This window comes from Anser cygnoides, chromosome 5 (assembly GCF_040182565.1).
Source record: "Anser cygnoides isolate HZ-2024a breed goose chromosome 5, Taihu_goose_T2T_genome, whole genome shotgun sequence".
NCBI classification, from domain to species: domain Eukaryota; kingdom Metazoa; phylum Chordata; class Aves; order Anseriformes; family Anatidae; genus Anser; species Anser cygnoides.
This window is the reverse complement of record NC_089877.1, coordinates 2,601,489-2,627,377: the sequence shown is the minus strand read 5'-3', so window position 1 is coordinate 2,627,377 and position 25,889 is coordinate 2,601,489. Positions and strand designations below refer to the sequence as shown.

At 39.6% G+C, this 25,889-nt stretch overlaps 2 protein-coding genes across 10 annotated transcripts in view; one reads left to right on the top strand and one right to left on the bottom strand.

Moving 5' to 3' along the window:
* The window catches only part of SBF2 (SET binding factor 2), a 300,617-nt gene extending 281,871 nt beyond the window's left edge, over positions 1–18,746 (bottom strand). For all 6 annotated transcript variants that reach the window (XM_048070135.2, XM_048070140.2, XM_048070143.2 and 3 more), the window contains exon 1: positions 18,669–18,746. The gene's annotated coding sequence lies outside the window, so the exon portion shown is untranslated. The remainder of the gene's footprint in view (positions 1–18,668) is intronic.
* The window catches only part of AMPD3 (adenosine monophosphate deaminase 3), a 38,880-nt gene continuing 31,656 nt past the window's right edge, over positions 18,666–25,889 (top strand). Inside the window, exons 1-3 of one of the 4 annotated variants that reach the window (XM_048070162.2) lie at positions 18,666–18,746; positions 19,615–20,014; positions 23,808–24,033. In XM_048070162.2, coding sequence (XP_047926119.2) covers positions 18,693–18,746; positions 19,615–20,014; positions 23,808–24,033 — 680 coding nt within the window. In that variant the 5' untranslated portion in view covers positions 18,666–18,692. Of the gene's footprint in view, positions 18,747–19,614; positions 20,015–20,174; positions 20,353–20,659; positions 20,802–23,807; positions 24,034–25,889 lie in introns of those variants that run through there. The other 3 variants (XM_048070160.2, XM_048070159.2, XM_048070161.2) reach the window with 3 other exon arrangements.

Sequence of the window (25,889 nt, the reverse complement as noted above, 5' to 3'; positions counted from 1 at the left end):
ACGCCCCTTGTTCGGTTGTATGTTATTATTATTAATCAGTAGTTGCAAACTTGCATTGGCCTCAGCACAGCTAATGTGTTTCACCTCAAACACATTATCGATGCAGTTGACTATTCTCTACTACACTGGAGATTTCTGAGCCACATTCTCAAATTCTAAGAATTTGAAATCAGAGATCACTTGCCACAGGCATCAGCTGAGAAACTACAGAGTACAAAGGTAGTTATAACTTCATAGTAACTTATCAGATTTGCAATGAAGTTAATTTCTGGATCATACCAGTTATTCAGATACCTTAGCACTATCTAAAATGCTGGCAATATGATACCTGAAATTATGTAATTCATCAAGATTAGGGGAACATCTTCTGGTATTTCTTCCAGCTTTTGACCAACAACTGAATAATTTGGCAGAAGTCTTCCAGTCGTTCCAACACAAACGACAAACACAGGATTTGCACAAGAACATTGGCGTGTCACTGTCTTCACAGGGATAAAAATGTATCCAACATTAAATGAATTCCATCACAATGTTTCCATAACTCACATCTGTCTGATAGGTTTGCCAGTTCTCTGGCCTTTTAAAATCTTGGAGGCAATATTCAACATGCAACCAAACTTTTGGGTACCTATTGTGCTTTGCTGCAGACAAATGATTGCCAATTGCCATGATAAATATTTCTACTTTCCTTTAATGTTCAGCATTTGCCCCCCTAGTATATGGAGAAGGTAACTCACAGACATAAGCAGACTCAACCAATGGTGGCCCTCAGCTACCTGTCTGTCTGATTGCTCTTAACATCCCTCAACATGGAAACCTGAATAATCCATCCAGACATTTCTAAAGTGCTCCAGTATAAAATCAGGACCGTTTCTTTTTATAGTACAGAACATGGTGATTTGCAAGCATTTTTGCACACAGTTCAACTGTCCCTGCAGTAGAGATGGCAATCTTTGGCAGAAGCGCGTCACAGGCATTGGGAAGGCCTCCATTTTCAAGCTCAGTTCCACTGTGCTGAATGCCACCAAGTTACTGTTGGGTGTTACCAGCTGTCTTTATTTCTATACAAGAAATTAACAGCGTATTGCTTATGAATTTCAACAGATGACTTCACCAAAAACAGGATTTGAATAATGCCTCTCTATGATAGGCCAATGGTAACAATCAGACTATTTACAACATGTATCAGGAGTCCTTTGAAGTTTAAAAAGCAGTAGACAAATAATGAACTTTTGCTATTCAATAGTTGATTTAAACTGAAATATGCTACCAGATCATTCTCTTCTAAAACATGAAAGATATAACTGCACCATTGCAATTCAGCTTCCATCAGTATCTGAATGTGAACACAAACTAGGTCCTAACTGTTCAAAGTGTGTTTTATGAAGGTTTGCAACGTTTTAACTGCATAACCTAAAGGTATCCATCTATAATTAAGGTTTTATAATTAGATTAAATATAGCTTTTGTATTTTGTTAAGCATTAGTTTATTTAATGATGGGAAATGCAAAATTAGGACTGGATTATCCCTTTGTAATCTGCCCTGAATAAAGGAATAGCATGCAGTTGGTCTGTGTCCCTAAACTAAGAAGACTGTTCTGGTCTTGCATCAGATAAAACCGAAGCCTCTTTAGTGCATTTCTCTTAGCAAATAACTGGGGAAGTGGCTCAAACCAACTTCTGTGTTTCTGCAGAGCCTGCTTTACCTCTCTTATCTGTAGGATTGAGCTCAACAGAGAAGTAAGAGGCACTCTCTGTATGTATTTGGATGTAGTACGTGATAACGTAATAATAATGTACATACTTGGAATTTAATTGTAACTACATTGCATTCCTAAGCATTTTGTTAAAGGTGGATTACTTAATATGCCTTCATTGTTTATAAGGTTAATATAGCTTAATTTTCGCAACACATGCAAATCTATCTTTATTTACTTAGATGTTTAAGTCATTAGAATTAGTCTTCCACAATCAGATTTGAAGGAGGCTTACTCACATTTGCAGGTGGAGATGGTTTGGCCCGACCCAGCAATAGGACTTGTGGCTTCAGTAGTAGGAATGGCTAAATTAAATGCATATCCACTCCTTCAGCAGTTTCAAACTGCAAACTAATCCTTTCAAAGACAGAATTAGAAGCAGCTTCCACTAATACAGCCATCTATAGAGTGGGACACTGCAGTACACCAGTTCCATCATGCCCTTTCTGCTGTAGGGACTTTATACTCCAAGAGAGCAAATGAATGTAAAGGGGACATCCCTCTTTAGAGTTTTTACAAGCAACCTGAGGAAATCTGTATCACAAATGAGGTACACCTATAAATTAGTCACTGTTAGTGACAGCTGATAAGAAGCACCAGTAATTCACGTCTTGGTTTCCCACATCTCCAAATTCCTGTCAGCACTAACTTACAAATGCCTCCCTCTAGGTAATATTATGCTCTGAGTTGTTCTTGCTGTTCTCCTGGCAGCCTTGTCATCCTCTGCAGCTGATTCCCTTTCCCTATGCTCTGGAATCATTTTCCAGGTTAACCAATTTCTTGCAGCATGGAGGTTGTAAACTCCTTCCATCACACTGTGACAACTCAGTCTGCTTAGGACCACAAGTCAGACACATCCTGCAATATGCAGTTCCTGTACTGCTTTATGCAGCAGACACATCCTGAACTGCAAGAGCAAGAGACTTAATTGATTCAATTTTAACTTGGAATTCTCTTTCTAATCTAATTTTCAAAAGGTCATATTAAAAAAAATCAAATGTAGGACTGGTGTTACTTAATGGTATTTTTGCTTCCTTCCCCTGAATAGTCTTAATTTCACTGGAATTAGTTTCATAATGCAAGCTGCATTCAAGCTTGCTATGAAAGCTCTAGTTTTGCTTTCTATGGATCTTCAGCTTTGACTTAGATACCTTGTGATTTTTTCCAGTTGGTGTGAATATGAAAGACAAGTACGAGTTACTGAAGATACTTTAACAAGATTAATGAGACAACAGCTAAATTTTGAGTTGAACAGGAAGGACTTCTATAGTGAGTTGGTAGGCTGAGGAATTGTTTCCCAGAGGACTGAGTAGAGTTCTGCTCCTGGGATTTCTAAATCTAATGGAGCTGGAGCACAAGACTGAATGGATCTCAGCAGTTAAGGGAGTAAAGATCTAGTGTTAAGAGAGTAAAGATCTAGTGTATTCTGTTATTTCTATCAAATCCTGTTTGCTTTCTTAGTTTCCAGCTAATCAATTTTATTTCAAAGTTAAAAAAGTTTTCCATGTTGATTTCTTTGTTTTGCCATAGGCCTGTAACTGATCTGTTTACTAAAATTGTATTGCATTCAGGTATCAGCAAGATGTGGACTGCATTGCTTTGAACAGAAGACATATTGGTCACCACCTCATGAAGTGATTTGCACTATGAAGAAAATTAAGTTTAGTTGTTTAGTAGCTGTGACTTATACTGACTATATAATAATGTTCAATGCTTATGTGACCAGCTCACTATTTTTTATGACAAAACACTTTGATATTGATCTAAAACTGGAATATAAACAATTAGCAATGTAAACTTCACAATCATTTTCACTTGCCAAAGGATAGAAAACCATGTGAAACTCTTAGACTGGATCTTCCCAATGGGATTTTGCAGGGCAAAGGAAGACAAAAATCCAATATATAAAACAGTTCACATCTTCTGTCTTGAAGATATCCCACATGGACCCACATAGACCTTAGGGAAGTATTTTTGTGTAGAGTCTCTGTATGTGTGCACGGGGCAGGGCCCTACGACCAGATCTGAATAAGGCTGTGCCTGAAGTGTACGATCTGCAAAGTAATCTGCAAAAAAAAATCTGCAAAAAAAGTTGCTATTTTTTAAAGGGAGATTTTCCCTACACTGAGGATGCTACAGGAGAACCTTAGCACTGGGCCTGCCAGTGTTTCTGCAGGGCTGGTGGAGGCTGTATTACTCTCCCACAGACCTGGAGTGGTTAGGAGAAGGCATCACTGCTTCTGTTGGGCAAAAGAGTCACCACCAGACATCCAACTCTTCTGCTCTACCCGCTCTGAGATCATCTCTTTACTTCACCATTCCCTGCAAATCATTATTTTTCTCTTCAAGGACTGAATCATGGCGCTCTGCCTGTGTCCTTGTTAAGATCTCAGCTAGAAAAATGCCTTTGCTTAAGAAAATAACATCATGGGAAAGGCCATGGCAACACAAACACTTATTTTGCCAGAACACATTTATACTGGATGGGTGGGTAGTTCAGATGGCCATGAACACTTAATAAAGCTCATTTTTCTAGTAATTCCCCAAGGCACTTTCTTTAAAAAAAAAAAAGAAAAAAAAAACCTATTATAGAGACAAGCATTTTAGTGGAAACTTCCAGATTTAAAACAAATATGATTACCTTCTTTTAATATTTTTTTTCCTGTCACCTTAGCAATCTAGGGAAGACAATTTTTGGTCTAAATAGACTGTATCTTATTATACCTTTCCAACTCCTCAGCCTTTTATTTCTTATTTTTATATCCAAAATCCTAGTAACAGCCTGTAAGACATTTACATTCCTGCATTCTTGCCCCGGTTTTGTTGGGTACACAGTATTCCTTCTTTTTCTTTTTTTTTCTCTCTCTCTTTGGTAACATAATCTTTCCGCATTTTTCCAGGTTTGGACAAACAGAAATGTTTTCAGCTTCCAGTTTGTGTTAAAAAAAAATAAAAAAAAAACAACTCTGGCCTTCAGACGTGCATTTAAAACATTAAACTGAATGTAGAGAGAAGAATATTAAATCTAGGATGAGGAATTAAAAACTCTCTAAGAACTTTCATAGAATTTGGAGAATTTAAGACCCAGATGAACCAATAGATCTCTTAGTTTGATTCCTGTTTGTCATAGCCGTTACATTTTACCCCTTTATTACTATATTGTGATCTGCAACTATTTTCAAATGAAGAATTACTTCTAGAAAAGTACACTGTTTTGAGGTAAGAGCATCAAGGGTTAGACACTCAACCACTTCCCCTGGCATTGATCAATCATCCACACTGTTAAAAAGCACGTGTAACTTCTCATTTGAATTTGATGGCTTCAGCTTATAGCACTTGGTTCTCACTTTTCCCTCTTCCTATGATATTAAAGAGCCCATGTGTCCCTGATAATCTCACACAGATAAGTTATTTGTGAACTTATCTAGTCACCCTTGGTCCATTTTTGGGCAAAGTGAACACACTGTGCAGCTAACGCTGTTACATGAAGTACCTGGGCTGACATAATGCCTTGCTGCCTCCCAGAGAGGCTGGCCTTCTTTCCTTCCCGACCTCTTACTCCTGCCCACATACTCTTATCAATTCCCTTCTACCAGCTTTGCTGCTTGTCTAACTGTCCAAGCAGATGACTGAATCCCCTCTAGCAGGGGAAAAAGAGTTGATGCACCTCCCTCAGAAATGGGAATATCCTTCTCCAGGGTTAATGATGTGAACAAGCTTATTGTATGGTGAGGCAGGTGAAAGGGACAAAATGTGACTGCAAGGCCACGAGGAGGATTGACCTGAAGGCAGAGACGGGGAGACAGAAGAGAGGAACTCAGCTGTACTGTCTAGCTCTGCCATAAGGCTCCCAGTGCAAGCTTATTTCTCTAGCATTGAAAGACTTTATAGATCTACCCTGTACCTTCTCCAGGTTTCCAACAGGCTTAAAATGTCATTGCCAAACTGCTTGAAATATTCCCTAGGTGTCACCTGCTGCCTCTTATTATATCTACTTTCAGATCACTGATGAAAGCCACCAGGAACATTATGTCTAACATTGGTTGCTCTGGAATGCCGCACCAAAACCCCATCTGATAATGATCCCCTCAAGAACATTTGTTTCCCGAGATCTGCCATTTTGCTGGTCCTTCAGATATCTTGCACAAACTCTACTAGCATCAAATAGTGCCATTTTTTCTTAAACTTCAAAGATACTAATTGAACACTTCACAAGAGATTTTGTATTACTACATCTCCACAATTATGTATATTCGATCAAATTTGAAACTGGATCTGTCTGAAGCAACCAATTTTACATTAACCATACTGAATTTCTTATAGATCTGTTGAAATCACACCAATATACGCTCCCCAAACTGCTGTGTTGGATTTCATTCCAGTTGTCTCACTAGCACCAAGCTTCTCTTAGCGGGCTACAGCATTATCTCTTCTGTTAGCTTCTCTGGTTACCTACATTTCCTGGACACAGGTTCTCTGTTCCCCCTTTCCAAATACAGACCCAACAGCTAATCTGCCTCTGGTTCCCAGAACTCCAAGGCACTCGCAGAAAGACTATAGCTGGAATTACATTTTACATCTTACAAAGTGCCTGCTAGGTCTATGCACTACTGCACACATTGCATGCATTTTAAAAACATTACTGCTCTTTGATACTGAGATACTGAGATACCTCTGTTGATACTGCAGCTAACACAGACCTCTCATCCCATGTTTTCAGTCCCATCCTCTATAAAATCCTTCCATTTCTTTCTTGAGTACCTTTATTTCCTTGAGCCTGTTCAATTTTATCTACCCATTTAGAGTACCTGGCTTCTTTGTTTTTGTTGAAGTCTCATTACCCTGAAGAAACATTTGCATTAAAAGGTTCAACTAACTTCCTCAACATACTAATTGCTTGGTCAAGCTATAAGATTTAAAACAAATGATTCCCCTTTATTCCTAATGACAATACAAAGGTTTTTGTAACAAAGGTGGATACACAGTTACACATCAGCATTAAAAACACACTTAAAGATTAAAAAATGGACAAAAGTTTTCATTACATAGACAGCATCCCCCCAGTTATTCCAACTACAATTAATAACAATTTTGATTGATGTAATCCTTTATCAGCTTCTGCTATGATTATAAATAATAAAAATAATACAAAAATTAGGAAAATAAAAGAAGCAACGCTTTTGTAAAATCACTTAGCTCCCGATCCTGCCAGTAAGTGCAAAACTCATCCAGGAACTGTGTGGGAAGCTGACAGATCGGGGCATGCCATCTCAGACACTGTCTCAGGGTTGGCCTGATAGAGGTAGCTCTGCTTCCCTGTTCTGTCCTTACTGGCTCTTGCTACACAGTATGGATCCCTGGCATTCCACTTGTTCCTCAGCTCATGCCATATGTAAGTGTGAAAACAACATATTTTTCCTTCAATCTATCACAGCATTTACTTCTGCTTGAATGACAGAAATGTCTGCCACAGTGAGGGAAACAAGTTGCTTTGTACTGTTCAAAACAGAGAAAAAAACAGTTCCTTTAAAATGTACTTAGATTGAAATGTCAGAGAATTGGGCTTTGACATATTGTGAGCAAATGAAGCAAGTAATGAAAACCCTGGTAAAACAAACACAGGCATGCAATGGAGAAAATATTGTCTTAGCATTGGGACCTATGCAAGGGATGTGCAAAGTCGTTCTGCAGAGAAGGCCAAATTCCACATTTAATGACTGCTTGTCTAAATTTAGGACTGTATGATACACTTAATCTACAGCAAGATACACACTGATATCAGTGGGATCCTGGCATTAAGATCAAGGGGATAAACTAACCTTTGGTACTGTGACAACTATGTCAGGCTTAATATTGTGATCATTTCTCAGTTGAGGTAACATTTCTATCTTGATTGTCACTGTTATTTCAGCACTTTGATTTTCTTCTTTCCAGTTTTCCTTTTGCTGGTATTTCGTTTCTGTTCCCACTTCTGTCCTTTCTTCCCTTCCTTTCAGGTTTTTGTCCCTGTAATAATTCCTACTACTTCTCACACTTAACCCCGATTGCCTCCAATCAGAAAGGTTTGCTAAGCATTTTAACTCATGCCACTAGATTTTAAAGTTAACTGTTCAAACAAAGAGACAACTAATGTCATTCAGGATATTATTTCAAGCTGCCTTTTTGTAGAGTCCTGGAGAAAATGCTGCAAAAGTTTACCATGAGTTCATATTTAGAATATCATAACGGATTTTTTTTCTCTCCAGGGAAAGCGATGGGTGTAACCACCGTAGCATAAACTATTCCACAATAGTTGTTCTTAAATAACTCCTTGCAGCTTTTAGAATAGTGCAGAATTAGCTTATGCTATGAGAGCTGTATCAATCATTTTCCTTGTGTAGACAAAGGATTTTGTAAACAGGACAGCTTGGCACATGGTTGACTTTAACGTAAATTTAAATTCTGGGGAAAATGGACGTATCACGGGTTTGTGCAGCACATCAGCTGGGGAAAATGGAAGACTTCACAGGCTTAAATATGTCTTTTCTTGTCTCTGTTTTCTATGAACCACATTGTTGGCTCTTCTCAGTCCCTAATTGTTGTATTGTGATCTTTCTGGCCTCCAGCTCTTTGTTCTAATGATTAAACAAGACTAACATGTTTTTTGAGGTCATAGTGATAATATGATAGTCCCTTTGAAGGGATTTGGTAAACAGAATATAGCAGTAATGCACTGTGGTATTATCACAACCTTAATTTTGACTTTTGGCAATATAATCACTTAAAAAACTCCAAGTGTTTTTAAAAGCTTTAAATATCTAGTGTGCAGAAAAAAAACCCAAAACATCAGTAATAAGCAAAATAGGTTTAAAAAGCAGAAGGCTTGCTCAGTTTCCTTTCCAGAGCACATTGGGCAATTACTAAAAGGAGTACAGCTGTTAAGTGATTCCTCTGAAGGATAGCATTCTTACTACATAGCCCCTCCTGTTTAAGATGGCCTTCCAGAAGTAGCTTCCAAAACAGCTAATACAATTCTGCCTCACTCTGAGATTCCTGGTAAGCAAGTGATTTTTAGTGATCCCACTGTCCGTCACATGGGATTTGACTCGTTAGGGTTATTGACTCCAGCATTCTTAGGCACCTATATGGAGATCAAAATCATCTTTTGGCAATGTTTGCTTCTTCTCACAGACTATAAAGAATGTCAGAACTCCAGCTTATATTTAAGTAACTACCTTTTAAACATCTAAAGCTAAGTCAGATATGTTACCATGGCCAGTGCTCGTCCTACCTTTGAATTGTACATATGCTAGATTTAATGATGGACATTAGGATTCAAATAAATCACTGCATGCTGCCTCAGAAAATCACAGTATTACATCAGACTTGGACAGAAACAAAAAAGTAGAGTGATTACGAATGGCATCATTCAGAACACTGACAGACTTTCACTTCTTGTTGTCAGGCCCTATTTCTGCAAAATCCTTATGTTCGTGCTCAACTTTTAGCATGCAATTAGTCCCATTGATTTCATTTGGGTTAAGGTCCAGTTTGTGGGAGTATTTGGACACATAAATACAACTAGTTTTGAATCTGCTGGATCACAGTCTCAGTGAACATCCTTAAGACAACATGTAGAAGATGAACAAATATGTTAACAGAATTTGCCAACGATAATTAAGCAAAATCATTACAAAAGTGTGAGGATACTGAAATAATAAAAACAGTTCTTTGCCCTTCTACAGCACTTTTCAAGCAGATATGCCTTTACATATGTATTTAAAAACAGTAGTTTAGCCTCTTGATCTCTGTGAAGATAATTACATAATGTTTACTGATAAGAAAACTGGCCTATGGGCAAACAAGTAACTGGTGCAAGATTACATACAGAAGAGACATGGTGCTGAGTATGAATAGCAGTCTGTATGGAAATTGTTGTTTGACGGACACATCAGCTGCATTGAGGAATCTCCTGAGCTTGGACTGTGAGACCAACCTATATCTGTGCACCACAGTCCATGACTAAACATCTTCTATGAGTTGACTGAAGTTAAAACAAACAGGCAAAATAATCCTGTCCAAATAGTAAGCCGCTGGGGTCAACAAAACAGGCAACACTTAAGTGCTTCTTTGGCCTTATTAGTACATTAGAAAGCCAGTCTGTCAACTTCTGCTGAGCGACAGAGTAGACTATGTGGGAGAATGACTTTAGTCATGGATAAAGAAAGAGGTATTTTTTCTCAGAAATATTAGTGGCTATTCCCAGCGAGGCCATTTTTGTCCTCTGTCCTACACCCCCCTTGGCAGCAGAAGCTGCCAGGTTGGCTCTGACATAGCCCCAGTTCTGCCTCGACCCCAAGCTTTTCTCACTGGGCAGCAAAATTCCGTTCTGCCTGTTTGGTGAGTAGGAATCAGCTGATCTGCACTCACCTTTTTTGGTTACACTACTGGGAGAAAAAAGCCAGCTCGACTACTTAGCCAGTAAATATAAAAATATATTTCTTATTCTTTAGAAGTTACCCACAGAGGCAGAAAATGACAAAATGACTATACAGTAAAGGAAACAGCTCTAGATGATGAATGCTGAGAAACTACATCTGAGCTCAACATGAGAAAGGATGGGGAAAAAAAAGCAGTAAAAATTGCGTGTATGTCTGTTGGGTGCATGCATACATGCACGTTGATTACAAGGAAGGGAGTTAACAGACATTAAAGCTTGTTGCAGCCTTTTGAGGAAAAAGTAAGAAACCTGTGATGTGGATCCTTCCCAGCTTTCTAACCAACCCCAGAGCACTGCACCAAGTCTGATACACCAGACTGTCAAAAGAGTTCACAGAAGGAAGTATAATCTGCAGAGAATAACCGAGTATACCCACCCTAGGCAGTAGGCAATGAAGGAGCACAGGTATCTAAAAGGATTTAAATGCCAAGAGGAAATTAAAATGTAAAACTAAAAATAATAATATGAAAGTGGTTCAAGCTAAATATCAGAGAAAACTTTTTGACTATCCTTGGGACAGTGTCTCTAGCGAAATAATGGAAATCTCCAAAAACAATTTTAACACTTCATTTGAGCAACAATAGCTGCAGTTTGTAAGAAACAAAAATTCTCAGGGATTAACATAAAAGACTATGAGATATTTTCCTTCTTTGACAGTTGAGATCACACTTACACTGTTCTTACATATAGAAGTCCAAAACACAAATAACTGAACTTCTGTAATTTAAGCACTAGGTGGCTCTATTGGCTTTTTAATACAGTATTTCCCAATCTTGTCCAAGTGTTGAAACATAGATACAACTCAGAAAGATGTGCTCCATTTACATTCATTATGGACTATGTAACTTTTTACAGAAGAGCCTATAAGAAAGAAAGAAAGAAAGAAAGAGAGAGAGAGAGAGAGAGAGAAAGAAAATGAACTTCAGCCTTTGACCAAATTGGAATTGACAGCCAGCACCAGCAGCACAAAGGCATCAGCTTTCAGTTTCGCTCCTGTGTTTTACAGAACTTTAATAGTTACTTTTGCCCGCAGGATGCCTGTGTGCTGACTAGGGAGAGGAAAACGAAAGGTTTTGGATTCTGGTCCTATACATGAAGAAAGCTGGCAAAAGTGTTTTTAATCTGTTGACATGCTCACCCAATTCTTGAACCACTCTGCATTGGCCCAACTGGCATATGCAAGAAAAACTGTCCTTTTTTTCTTGTTAACAGTAACTCAAGGCACCGCTAAGGCAGCAATGGATCCCTAAGCTGTGTAAGAAGTCCTTCCTTCCCACTGTGCTGAAAATGCTGAAAACCTGTCCCAAGGCACTATCTTTGGATTCCGTTCTTCCAAAGCCATCACCCCAGAGCTGGTGGAGCTGACAAATAGCTTCTCTTTAGAACAAGGGACCCAAAACAACCCAAGCCTTGGTGTGTGGGAAAACAGGCTTCATATTATCAAGCAGCAAAATCAATGACTGATTTCATTTGGAACTGTGAAAACATTTTATATGTCTTTCAGAGATGTCGTTGGAGATTTCAGTGCTATCTTCTCTAGCCTTTAGCCACAACTGGCATACTTCCTCATGTCACAAAAGAAATGGATGCATTTTTTTCTTTCTCAGCAACTTTGCAGCTGAGCAAGGCCTGAACACCTGAAGGCCTGTTCACCCTGCACATGGCCCTAATACTTACATTTAAAAATTTTTCGTTCTTCCCAGGTACACAATTTTCATCTGTGGAAAACATCACTGGAGTAGTCTTTGTGCATTATTTTGGCAATCAACAGTAGCTATATTTTGTATGAACAGTCAGTACATTATGAACTGTAAAAGCATATACTTAGGCAAAGAGATAGGATGTATAAAGTTTACTCTTGCTGTTTTCACAAATATCCAATTTCAGTACTCAATTACTAAATAAATCAATAATTGAACACAGCAAGTTTTTCTTTATGCATTTTTTTGCGGTATTATATATGTAAGAGTTTAAAATCTGTATCTCGTCTATATGAAATAACACCACAATCTGAATTTAAAGGAAAAGTGAACTGAAATATCAAGTTGAAGAAAAGTCAATGTGATATTCTCTTTTTATTTTTTTCAGTATTTATTAATTTAAATTCTAAGTTCCTCTTTTTTTTTTTTTCTTCTGTAAACAAAAGGTTGTCCAAAATCAGAAAGTAATTATTACAGAAGGCAGGCAATGAGTCTAACAGCTCTATTTTTTCCACCACATTTGTCTAGATCAGAAAAGAGTGCCTGTTCCCCTTCCCTCTGCTTATGCCCACTGGATCATATGGGAGAGGACAAGTGTAAGCCATCCTAACATCTGACTAATCTATCAGGTCATCTTTCGTTTCACACTTTCTTTCATCTGCTCCAGTCTCTATCGTCTGCCAGACTCAGAGATTTCTCCATGTGAGCTACTCCCCAGGTGAATTACTTCTTTTCAGCAACATGATCTAGAAAGGTGCTTTATCATGCGCAGAGACCCTCCCCAGAGATCCTTTGTCTTTCCGTGGTAACACGAGTTGTCTGAGTGTGGTAATCTGTGGCACGTTCCTTTGACTCATCAGTTAGTGGAAGTCTTTGCAATACACAGGTGACAGACACAAGCTTACCCTGGCTGTAGTCTTAGCTAGCGGTTCAAAGAGCTGTGCTATATCTGGTCATACAATATTTGGATCAAAGCTGGCTCATGTCCCCCTGGCTCGCAGTGCACGATGAAGTGTAGAACAAGCTCACCACGACAGGATGCTGTCAGCCTCAAAATAGATGTGGTTAAAAATGGTACTGGACTCATTCTTGGAAGATGTTCACTGACTGAAGACAATCAGTTAGGACAGCCCACATTCCACCTCCAGCTTATAAAAATCATAAAGCTTTACAGGTGAGGCACAACAGGGAAAGGACTGTTCTGTCTTTGGTTCCATCTACCCATCTACTCATTTGAACTGCCTCTGTTCACACTGGATTTTCCTTTTAGAGCTGGCTGGACATTAGAAACAAATGAAAAAGGAAAGGAGTGTGAAAGTGTATGGTCAAAGATGTGTAAATTGAGAATCAGCACAAAATCCTGAGCAGAGTACCCCCGTCCAGCAATCTGTCAAGGTATCCATTGAATTCAAGGTCTTTCCAGGGAGAAAAAGGGACAAAGTGAAGAAAAGAAAACAAAAACAAACAAACAAAAAGCAATAAAGAAGCAACTAAATCAAAAAGAAAAGGTATTTTAGAATTGCAGGATCAAAAACAAGTATGGAAGGAATTGAGTGAGGCATCACACACAGAAGTTCTGAACGTCTGCACATGAGAGGACGAACGAACAGAAACCAGCCCCACTGTCTCTAGGATCTCTCCTAATGCCTGTTAGAGACAGAGTATGGGCTACCGGGCGCTTTTCTCTAGTACTTCATATGTTCCTAAGTGACATGGAAATCTAATCTACCTTTCCACACAGACATGGGAATCAGGTCTTCTTCTGGTTGTGACAGCAGCTGAAATGCAAAACTTGAGATACACAGGGTTTTATTTCCCTTCATTCATATTAGGTTAAGTTCATTCTGTGCAAGAACTATGATTCAGTGAAGTCTTTCTCAGACCCTCATAAAGTGGCACAAATAGGACTAAGGTACATGCGCTGGTTTTTTGAACAGAAGGGAACTTCTTCCAGGTAAAGAAAGAGACTGGAATTCCATGAAATTGCTTGAGTATGAAATACCACAGCAGCAAACAGGTAATCAAGTTGTTTTGGAATCAGAGATAACTCTTTAATAACACAACTGCTTTTCCCCTTCTTTTAATTTATATGAGCCAATGGTACACATAAGGAAATATTGAGCAGGAACGAACAGTTATGTAAGGTGAAATCTGCATTCCTTGCATAACTGCAGTTTACATAACACCGGCAAGGTCACAAGCCGCAGGGAGAGAAGCAGACTTGCGCCACGGCTGGGAGCAGCAGGTGGTGCCACAGCCCTCTCCTCATCGCATCCACGCCAGGCAACATCTGGCAAACTGGTGCTGCCTGGGTGGCACATCCTGGTATCTGGTAACGGCATACCTGAATCTCCCTCTTGGCAAACCGCACTTGCAACAAATAAAATACTTCATTTTGCCATTATCTATGTGGTAGCAAAAAAAAACTATGGAAAATTTCACTAACTGTTAGTACCTAATATTTTAGAAGAGCTTTATTGAAAGAACACAGGGCCTTTCACAGCTATTTTGCGCATAAGCTTAGGCATAGCCATAGCATTTTGTAGTTCACGTAGGCTGGAAAAAATAAAGAAGCAAAATTTTTTTTCAGGTGAAAGTTTAAGTTTCTACATGAAGATAGGAACATCTGGGGCTCTATTTCTTGCCAACTGTCTGCTTAGCACTACAAGAGCAATACAGATAATGTTTATTTTGGCTGCAAATTGCCATAAGAAATCCCCTTGTACAATGAATGCCTGGCTTTTCAGGTCACAGATTTACACTCATCCCTTTAAAGCGGGAAATGAAGAAAAGACTGGGGATGTTCTGGGGACACTGAAGACTGCAGTTAAGTGACACGTAACCCCAGGTTCATACAACGCTACATAAAGTTTGTGTAAGGTTATGTCTAAACCATATCTTTTATTTTACACTTTCTGGGCACAGTTATATGTTCCACCTGCATCACAGAGATATCTGTTTTTTGGAATTAAATTTCTGACTTGAAAGCCAAGTAATCCAGATGCCAACTGTACTCATAGATCATCATGAAAAACTGGTCATCTAAAAGTAACACAAATACAGAACCTAATATCACTTAATGAAACTATCTGTATTTCCACTGAAAACATAATATGAAAAACAATTTTAAACATACTGTTTAAGTTTCAGGAATGACTTTTGCAGAAGTCAAATAATTCAGAATATTCTTTATTCTGAGGGTTTCCAAAACAGACCACAGAGCTCTTAATTGTGGGCTGTAATTTCAGTGTTTCATTATTTATCATTCACTAGCAGTGTCTTATTTATTAGACTGCTGCATGCTGAATGTTTTATTTTATGTGCATTTTAAACAAATAAAATTCCTCCTAAAACAGAGCTGAGTAAAATGGCATGGTACATCAGAGTTGTGGTTAAAAAGGATTTCATTTGGAAATCATGTAACAGATGTGAAATGCAACTTTCTGAAAATCCTCCTTTTTATAAATCAGATTAAAGATCTTTCAGTTCCACATATAGGTTCATCTAATACAGTGAGAGCTCTCCTTCTTAGAAGGGATGCAGAATTTCAGATAATTTATGTATAATTTCAGAGCAAGATAGTTTTCCACCAGGGGTAAGTACTTGCAAAGTCCAAGCGAAGTAAGTTTAAGACAAACCGGTTTTAAACTGGCATTTTTACATGGCTGTTGCAACAAAGCAAGGCAGTTAGAAGATGCCAGCAAAGAATTTGCCAACTGACTGGAAAGAAAGCGTTCCAAATATCCAAATGACAGTTTATGATTCCAGCTTACAGTTACAAACATACGAAAGCTTCCCATCTTGCTTGTAAAACTTTCTTGTGCAACAAAGTGTTACGGTATATTCCATTTATAAACTCATGGAAAACTTCTGTTATGTTATTTCAGACTGACATTATTAGGACTGTACAGATGCTTTCCTAGTTCATTTTTAAAATAGTGACCGAACAATCACATCCTATTGTGACTTCTATAGGCCTCATTTCCACTTCATTTTTTTGACAATCAGATTTATATTTACATACTACATGTATTTAATTTTATAATAATAAACTACAGGACAATTATACTTGCAGGCATCCTTTCAGGAAGGAGAATGTCATTTGACTGAAATAAAGAAGAAATTGGATTCCTAACTTACTATCTATTCTAGTGTGAGTACAAGTCATTTTCAAAACATTTTGCATTTTATATATTCATACATGCATCTTGTAGGTATATATTCCTAACACCACACCTATTCAAGATGGGGTTTTATCAAAAATTGGCCTAATACATGTTTCTCCTCCTTGGTAGCCCCCTAGCATACTTTCTGGAATAGCTTCAAGCAGTCTCCAAAACATATAAAAATTGCTGCTTATATTTAGAGTAGGAATAAAATGTTTAGATTTCTGGATTCTAGTTTAACTCGATACTGAGAAAGACCTAATCATCTGTATCAAGAGTTCTGAACTGGGCCTGATTCAAATACAGGGCTGGATACTCATACGTTGGACAAATTTCTACAACCTTTCAAAAGCAGTGGATAAGAGAGATGATGCTTTCCGATTTCCTGGCTTTATATAACACAAAGATACAATTGGCTTTGTATTATTTCAATCACTCATTGTAATAATTTTCTCCCTTTTTTGAATCATTACTATTTTCCTCCATTGTTTTGTTTAAAATGCTGAATCACTTCTCCCTTCTAGAAGACAGCATTTGGTAATGTGATTCAATTACATTTCACACTTGGCACACACTTCTCCTCCAGCTTTTGGAAATTACTGTATTTGACTGTGTTCTTTGGTGTTGGAATATCAGTTACTCTTCAGCAGGTAAATGCATGTTTACCAAGCATATCCTTAACTGAACTGATTAAAGATCAGAAGAATAAGTAATAGGTGTAGCATTGCTTGGATGCCACTAATTCACTATTCAGGCCCATTATAGAATAAAATATTTCATTTGATCCATTAGTTGTTTTGTTGTTATGAATACCACAGTCAATAATATGAATCTACCAAAAAAAAAAGATTCAAATCCATTAGCTTTTAAGGCAATGTTCACATGAAAGCACTATGTTTACAACTGAAACAATTTCAAGTGAGAATGAGAGACCATTTCCTAATTTAGATGAATATGAATGCCAGCTTCAATCATCTCACAGACATTTGCCTAACTCTAAAAATTAATCAGCGCTTTCTTTTCGTTCATTCCTCAGTAGATGTTGACATGCAAGCAAATCTTTGAAACTTCTGCTGAACTTCTTTTTGTTACAATGTCAGACTGACTGTGAAAGAGCAGTCCAAATAGCACCTACATTGGAACAACCATGACTTTACTACTGTTACCAAAAGAATTGTCTCTTAAAGCAGAATGATGGCATAGTAGAAACGCAAAATTTAAAGAATAATATAAAGAAACATAATCAATTGTAGTTCTGTGGTAAAAGGCAGGAGGTAACTTCATCTTCTGTAGTAAGATTAAAAACATAAAAAGAAATTTATTTTTACACAGTGCAAAACTTACCTGGAAGAACTGCAGCTACCTGAAAGAAGTGAACCAAAACCCTGGCGGTTTCAGAAAAGTATTGACATTTTATATTAGGAATTAGAACATTTAAAATAACTCTGGAGACTTGCACTACTTTTAATATGCTAAATACAAGCATAAATTGGACAGGCAGATAGACTCCTCTATAGGTCAGATGGTGCGTGTTTAACAAGGTGTTAACTGACATCACTGGGGTGTTCTGAGTCTAGATACAAAGTATAATGCCTTTATGCATAGCAGGTGCTCATGGAAGTGTACACAGCACCTACCTTTGAAAATATGCTATTTCATAGTTGCCAGCTGAGTGTAAATTCCGTTTTCCAAAGGTACATGTGAATTGTTCATTATAAGAGCAGAGACAGGACATGAAAGTAGCTGGAACCACTAGCAAATGTATGTTCTGAACACAGTTTATAAAATAACTAGCCATAGTAATTGCTTCTGCAAAAAGTCAGAGGTTCTGAAGCATTTTCTTGTCAATTTATTATCATGCTTACAACCCATGCTAACTTCTACTTTAAAAAAAAAAAAAAAGAAAACTAATTGAAATAGTTCAATGGTCTTCTAGAACAAGTGTCCTCGGTCCTTATGGATTTGTACCTCAATGCTTACAGAAGCTTTTTCTTTGCTAAGGCATTTTAAAGTTTTCCCTTCTATGTGAATTCTCTGGTCTTCATAAAATGTGAACTCACGCTACCACATTCTCTTAACTTGGGGTGTACAGAGCTGTCTGTTTCCATGAAAAAAAAAATTGTAGAAACTCAGTTATCTTTGAGACTGCTGTTCTTTCACTGTGGTTGGTAGAAAGCCAGCAACAGCACATGAGGGAACTATCACAAGGCCTTGCGTAGCTTAGAACAGAGATGAAATCAAGCGTGGAGGCAAGTCATTTGCCAAGCTGAGAAGAGGAATCCAAGAAGCCATGGGATATCTAAGCCCAGCAGGCAGGGAGGGCACAATTATGATTAGAGACTCAGTAAGGAGCCCATACTGCCAGGAAAACGCTGGGATGGGAAGCAGCTAAGTTCGGGCAAGTTCAGGCAGGTGGTTGGGAGAAGGACTAGGGAAATAGGAGAAAGGAATCCGGACAAATGCACCAGCAGTCAACGGGTGTACTGAATGGCCAACAACAACAGGTGTCCTTTACTCATGTATCATGTGGGCAGGACAACCATGAGTCAGAATTACAGACACTTACAGTATGTAGTTTCCTGGGCAGCAAATGGCTCATCTGGGTGTAGCCTGGCAGCAGCTCATGAAGACATTCAAAGTTACTGTGGGAGAAACATTCATATGCAGCATAAGCCTTTTTTCAAGCTAAGAGAAGAAATTGTCTATTTTTTTCCACCATCATTATTTTAAAACCAATCTTATGATTTTGGATGTCTGCCTTGTTTTCAAATGTCTGGCATCAATAGTTCCATGACTCACACAATACCTGTAGACATAACTCTTCACTTTTTTATTTTTTTAAACTTTTTTCTTTTGTTTTGCACAAGTCCCACAATAGATAAATATGATTGTGTTGATACTAGGTTGATACTAGCATAAGACTCAAAACAGCTGGTCTTCTTTGCAACTCGTATTTTGTAGAGTCACCGAATTTCTTTTTACTTCCCTTTCTTTCACACCAGCTGTGTGAGGCAAAACAATTTCTGAAGACCCTGAAGTTTATGAATGGAGAATTTCTTCATTGACCAAGTTGGAACACAGAACTACCTGATGCCTGACATGCTTTGGGAGAGTTACCTTTACCCTGTTTGTCATCTTACACTAAGGACCTTTTCTCCAATTGCTTCATTCCCAGTGCTTCCCTCCACTGGAAAGATACTTTTGTATTTAAATGCCTTAGGATTCGACTCCATATGTTGTAACCTGAACTCATCTTAAACATTTCTAAACTGTTCAGCTCCAGGGCCTAGAATCTCTCACAATGGCGACAAATTATTTAACATGCTACAGTCTTCATTCTTGCTGAGTCATGCTTGTTTGGACCTTCAGTTATTTGTCTTGGGCTCTTTACTAAGTAGATTTATTTTCCAGTTGCTTTTTATGTTATACTGGCACCCAAACCGTGTCTCTACAGAGGGACGAGCATCGTTGAAAATACTCCTGATAGGGATGCACTGGCAGCAAACTTAACTCATCAAGCGGCATCTTTGTACCGGCCTCGCGACGTTCTGCTGCCGAAGCGGAGCTTTGTGTGTGAAAGTGCTTTTGAAGGAAGTGGTTTGAGGGAAGTGCTCGGGAAACCGGCCCTCACGGGGCGCCCGGCGCCGGCCGGCCCGCGGCGGAGGCGAGGCGAGGCGGGCCGGGCTGAGGCGGCCCGCCCCGGGGAGCTCCCTCCCCCGGCCGCGCGGAGCCATGTGACAACGCGACGGCTGTCCCGAAGCCTCCGAAGGGAAGCGGCCAGCCGCGACGCGGGACAGCGGCTCCCTCTGAGGCGGCGGCCCGGGGCAGGCCCCACCCTGGCCCCTCCCGTGACCGCAGGTGCAGTCCGAAGCCGCGGCCGCCTTCCCGCCTGGCGAGCGGCTCCTCACAGAGGTATGAACGCGGCGCGCACCCCCGCCCCGGGCGACCGTTAACGGCTCCCCAGGGTGCGCGGCAGCCAGGGCTCCTCGCGCTGGAGGGGGGGGCCCACGTGCTGCGGAGCCGCCCCGCGTGCAGCCGCCCCCCCCGGGGTGGGGCCGGGGCCGGGCAGGGCGGCGGGGGCGGGAGGCGCCCCGGGGGGCTGTGGCGGCGCTGCGGTAGCGGTCGGGCGAATGCGGCAGAGGGAAGCGGCGGCATCTGGTGGGAGCTGCTCCTCCCTTCGCCGTCCCCTCCTCGCTGCCGGCTCGTGGCGGAGCCGCCCCGGCGCAGCATGGCTCTCCCCGGGGCAATAGGTGAGTCCCGGCCGGGGGGAGGAGAGGAGGGGCAGCGGCGGGCTGCCGGGGGCGGCGGGGACCTTGGCCGCCGGCAGGAGTGGGCCTGGGGCGGCTGCGGCGGGAGCGCCCCGGGCAGGGCCCGGCTGGGCCCCGCCTGCTCGGCGCGGTGCGGTGCGGGCTGGCAGCCCTGGTAGCGGCTGTAATGGCGTATGCCCGGTACGTACGGGAGCCTGTGGCAGTCCTGATCGATAGCTGCTCTTTAAATGGTCGTTGCATCGGTTCTATGCCGCACGCTTCAAGGGAAGCACCCTTCTCTTCCACAAAGGTGCTGAACCCAACAGCAACTCAAGGTGCCGATGGAGACTGAGGAAAGGAGAGTGGTTGCTGGATGGTGGTTGCATCCCCATCGCATCGCATCCCACCCCATCAGGATGCTGATCTGTTGCTCTCCAAGTCACTCACCTTGGGTAAAGGACAGCAAGCACTTCTATAGAAGGATACGGGATATGAGATCCTCATTCCTGTTCCAGTTTGGGATGGCACAGTTCACATGAGGTGTCTCACGACTATTTTAGGTTTATTAAACTCCTTTCAGTGACATAAACTAGCAGTGATGTGGGCAAGCCTTTCGTTTGCTTGAGCAAAGAACATGAGATCAGGTTTTATAAGAAAGAAAGGAAAAAAACCAAAAACAACAAACAAAAAAATGCTGCTCTCTACAGAGGATTGATTGTACTTGTAGCTATGCTTTCAGACTTGAACCTATGTTACTCTAGTAACTTAAATTATGATTTCTCATGTAATTTATTTCCTACTGCATTTTTGTTTCTGATCACAATTTTTAAAGAAAATGTTCATTTATACTCGGAAAGTACTCAGCCAATGATAACCACTCAAGCATGCAATTTTTCCTGTTCTAGTCAGCCAGTACTGAAGATATCTTATTTGCTGATTCTGCAGCAGAAGAAGTATTCCACACTTGACTCAGATCTCTAACACTCTTACTGTAGTTGAATTACTAACTAGAAATGGTGTTTTTACCATGGCTGTAGTGGCCCAAAAGGTCCTTGTTGCTGGCAGCTGTGTGTCAGTTACTGTTGTGGACAACTGTGCTTGTTGAGGTCAACGGAAAGACTCCCATGACTTCATTGAGGTTTGAAATTGAGAAACTGAATCTAAGTTTGGATGCTTCTAAGGCATCCTAGTGCATTGTCACTGAATCATTCAGCTAAGCATGTATGTATTTTTGTTTCTTATGTAGTTATATTTTTTTTTTTATGAAGACTAAGTACTAATTGCAAAACAAATACTCTGCAAGAGGAAAGACTACATTGGGTCAGATCAAAAGTTCTTTAAAATCAGTAAAGTTTCTCCACTGTCCTCTGAATTCATTACAAAAATAAGAACACAACAAAATGTAGGTGATCACTAAATTGCCATGCTATAGTCCAGCGTTTCTCTTGTCACCTTTTAATACTCTATTTGCTTTTAGAATAAAATGAAAAGTGTTCTCAAAGCAACTGTGAAAATAGGTGGATGTTAATTAGAATCTTTTAGACTGAAAACAACAGGATCACATATCAACATATGAAATTTGAAGCATGCCTTCAGAAATACTCTAATAGGAGTGCTGATAAGTTATGCCTTGAGTGGTTAAAAACTGCCATGCCCCATGCTGATTTCAGCATACATCAAATTATTTAAATGAATACCATCTTATAAAATATATTTGTATTTTTGTAACCAAGAAGGATTCTGAAATGTTGGTTTGGACACAAGCTGGACATATTGGCAGTGCTTGGATCCATTTTTTGTGATGTTCATTGCTATTTTTAACTTACGTGATAAGAATTAGATCTTTGTTGTAAACTCCATAATTGTGAATGCATTGAAAAATGCTTTAAGCACATAATAAATAGTGCTGGACAGTGCTTGCAAGAACTGTATTTTTTTCTGCTCCAGAATGCTACCAGATATGTCAAAATCCACTCGTTGCATAAGAATGAAATATAAATAAAACAATGAAACTACAAAAGAAACGCTAAAGATGGTATTTTCAGTAGTGCTGCTGTAAAAAAATGGAAATATTTTGTTATGAAAGGTTACTTAAATAGAAATTGAAAATATTAAACATATCTTTAGAAAAATCATATTTAAATGCCAAGAAGAAATTAAAGTCTTTATGCTGTCTGCTTCCCACATGCAACTCAAAAACAGGATATGATCTACAAAAAATATCCACCGAGTTAACTAACTACATTTTTACTTTGGTGTACAGCCATTTTATTTCATAGCAGCTGCATGATCTACGTATTTGTGGAAAGAATGGGGTAGAAATAGGAAAAAAAGAAATAGGTAGAAATGTGCAACGTTCTTTTCTAACTTGCTTTTGGCTCTAAAATTGCTTTCAAGTCACAGCAGAGAAGGAAGCAGGCAACTGAGTGGATGTGATTTCCTTGTTCAGTGCAAGTACATACATACAGCTTAACACACACATTGCAAACAGTGGTCTATCAGATATGCCAGTAAATTGCATCTTCTGGCAAATCTGCACGTACCTATCTTAGGAATTTTCATGATGCAAGGTAGCACCATGTGACAAGGAAAGAACACTCCCATTACGCGTTATACCCTTGCCTTTTGTTATGGTCTCAAAAGCAATCCGGAAGGCCATCTTCTGCTTATGTTTTAACACTTAGTACATCTCCAAGTCAGCCAAGAACTATGGGGCAGTGAAAATCTCGTATGGTACACCTTTAGGTATACTCCTAACCTTCCTTTAGGAGTTTTTATACTTCAAACTGAACTGGCATGTTATAAATTGTGTTCCTATTAGGAAAAAAAAAACAACCCACCACCTCAATGAGTACACAAAGAAGTTCTGAATTTGCAAATTAGCATGGCTCCAACAAGTAAAGATGCTCATGGATTCTTACAATTCTTGCATACTGCATAGTGGTTTAAACTCTGTGTTTAGACTTCTACTTAATTCAGTTTCTGAACAGAAGGCTCTGGAGAGACTTTATAGCAGCTTTCCAGTACTTAAAGGGGGCTTGCAGGAAAGCTGAGAAGGAACTCTTTGTCAGGGAGTGTACTGACAGGACAAAGGGTAATGGGTTTAAACTAAAAGAGGGCAGATTTAGATTATGTATAAGGAAGAAATTCTTTGCTCAGAGGGTGGTGAGACCCTAGAACAGGTTTCCCAGAGAAGCTGTGGATGCCCCATCCCTGGAGGTGTTCAAGGCCAGGCTGGATGGGACTTTGGGCAATGTGGTCTGGTGGGAGGTGTCCATGCCCATGGCAGGGGGGGTGGAATTAGATGATCTTTAAGGTCATCAACTCAAACCATTCTATGCTTTTTGTTCAGAACTCTTAATTTCAACAGACATACCACAAAAGAAAGAACAAACCCTAATCTCTCACATATCTTAATTCTACTTGTATTTATAACTTTTAACTGTCTTCCTTATTAGCTGAGATGCCCAGACAGTTTCCAAAGCTGAACATCTCAGAGGTGGATGAACACGTGCGGCTCCTAGCAGAGAAAGTATTTGCTAAGGTCCTCCGAGAAGAAGACAGCAAAGATGCCTTGTCACTATTCACCGTGCCTGAAGATTGCCCTATTGGGCAGAAAGAGGCCAAGGAAAGGGAACTTCAAAAGGAACTGGCAGAACAACAGTCTGTGGAGACAGCTAAAAGGTTTGTTTGCTAGTTGCTTTCTTAGTGGAAAATTGTTTTTAAATCTGTTTGAGATAATACTGAAATGTTTGGCAAATAACATTCTGCCTGTTATTACTTCAGGAGAAAGGTGAACAGCAGGTACCAAGGGCACCTGTGTGATGTCCTTCCGTGCTATGCAGATGGTGTGGGGATGGGTGAGGTCGTCTCCTCAGCTGTGCTTCCAGCAATAGCATAGATATTGCTTATGCAACTTTAACAAACAGCATTGCTGGGTAGAAGTGAAAAAACCTCACTCATTCTTTAATGTAAGAAAGAATCAGGGAAAAAAAGAGGACAATTTTTTTTTCCTTGAATAGAATAGTTTCATTCAGAGAAATGGAAAATTTTAACTTTCAGAAAACGACTAGTGGTAAGATATTTCTTTTAGTCTCTGTAAAAATAGATGAAAGCAAAGTCTTGACATTTAACATCAAGGGAGAAACAGAGAGTGGGATGGGCATAATGAGGTTATTTGTAGGTTTCCTTAACTCATGGAGATAAAATTGAACTGCTGTCAGCTATAAAAGTGCACATTTTGAATTTTATTTTCCTAGGTCAATGTACAGTCAGTCCACCTTCAGTTTACCCATGAATCTAATCAAGCCAAACTCGATTTGGTTTACAGTTTTCTTGCGTGAGGGAGATAGCCTTACCCTGATGTCAGGCTGTCACAATATCTTAACCTTAGTGGACTGGCTGGACTATTTGCTAGAGTCACATGAGCTCAGCAGCAGTCTAATGCCAAAGTCTTGGATGTGTACAGACTCATGGTAAAACAGGCAAACAAGAAAGCCTTTGAAACTGATAGGTAAACACATGTACCCTGTTAGCTCCAGACCATCAGTTGGGCAGCACATGGCATCATGTTTCTGGAACTTAAGGTAGAAGAGTTGGTTTAATTAAATTAAGGTATGACACACTGATGATGCAGGCTTAGACTCTTGTTTTTGCTTTGCGCAAGTGGGTTTTCCAGTTGGCATGTTTTTAAACATAAGTGCAGAAGGGAAAACTAGATGTTATCCATGTAACTATTTGGTATCTTTCCTTCTGAAACAGTAAGTTTCACTTCTGAGGTGAGAAACTGCCTCATAAAAATGTTCTATCAAACTGTGTGTTTGTGTGCCTAAAGTTTTGTACAAGTTTAACAGTGGGAAGTGGGATATTACATATATGTTGCTTACATGTGGGAACAGAACAAGTATTTGCCCTTATCCGAAAGGATTGAAATGTACTTAGAGAACAGTTATATGAGTAAAAGTTGCTTTCAGTTGCAGTTGATCCAACATTGCCTTTCAAGAATTTCATACTGATTTCAAAGGTGGCTCCAATTAGTTGTGAGGATGAAATTTGGTCATAGGGTATTATTCATATTATCCACACCACCACTGCGTGCTGAATGCCACAGAGGTAATACGCAACTTCCAGAGAGAATTTCAGTATTCCTTTTCCTTTGTTAGTGGTTCTTACTAACATACTAAGGTGTTGGCATCTAGTTTATAAAATAAACGAAGAGAATATTTCCACAGCACATAACAAAGTGACGTCACAGGTTCCTTATTAGATGAATATTCAAAAGACATTTAAACTGAGTGAGAAAAGTAATGAAATCTTTAGAGATATTACAAAACTTCACTCAAGATATTATGATTACTTCACTGAAAATTACAGCATGCTTTTTCAGCTGTTTTTTTTCTAAGGTACACATCCATCACAGTTTTGCTGAGAAAGGGTCCAAGTTTTTAAGTCCATGGGGGATAGCCATTTACTGCCCAGAGGGGAGAAATAAATTTGCATATCACAGCCATACGATATTATTACTCAGATAACCAATGTTA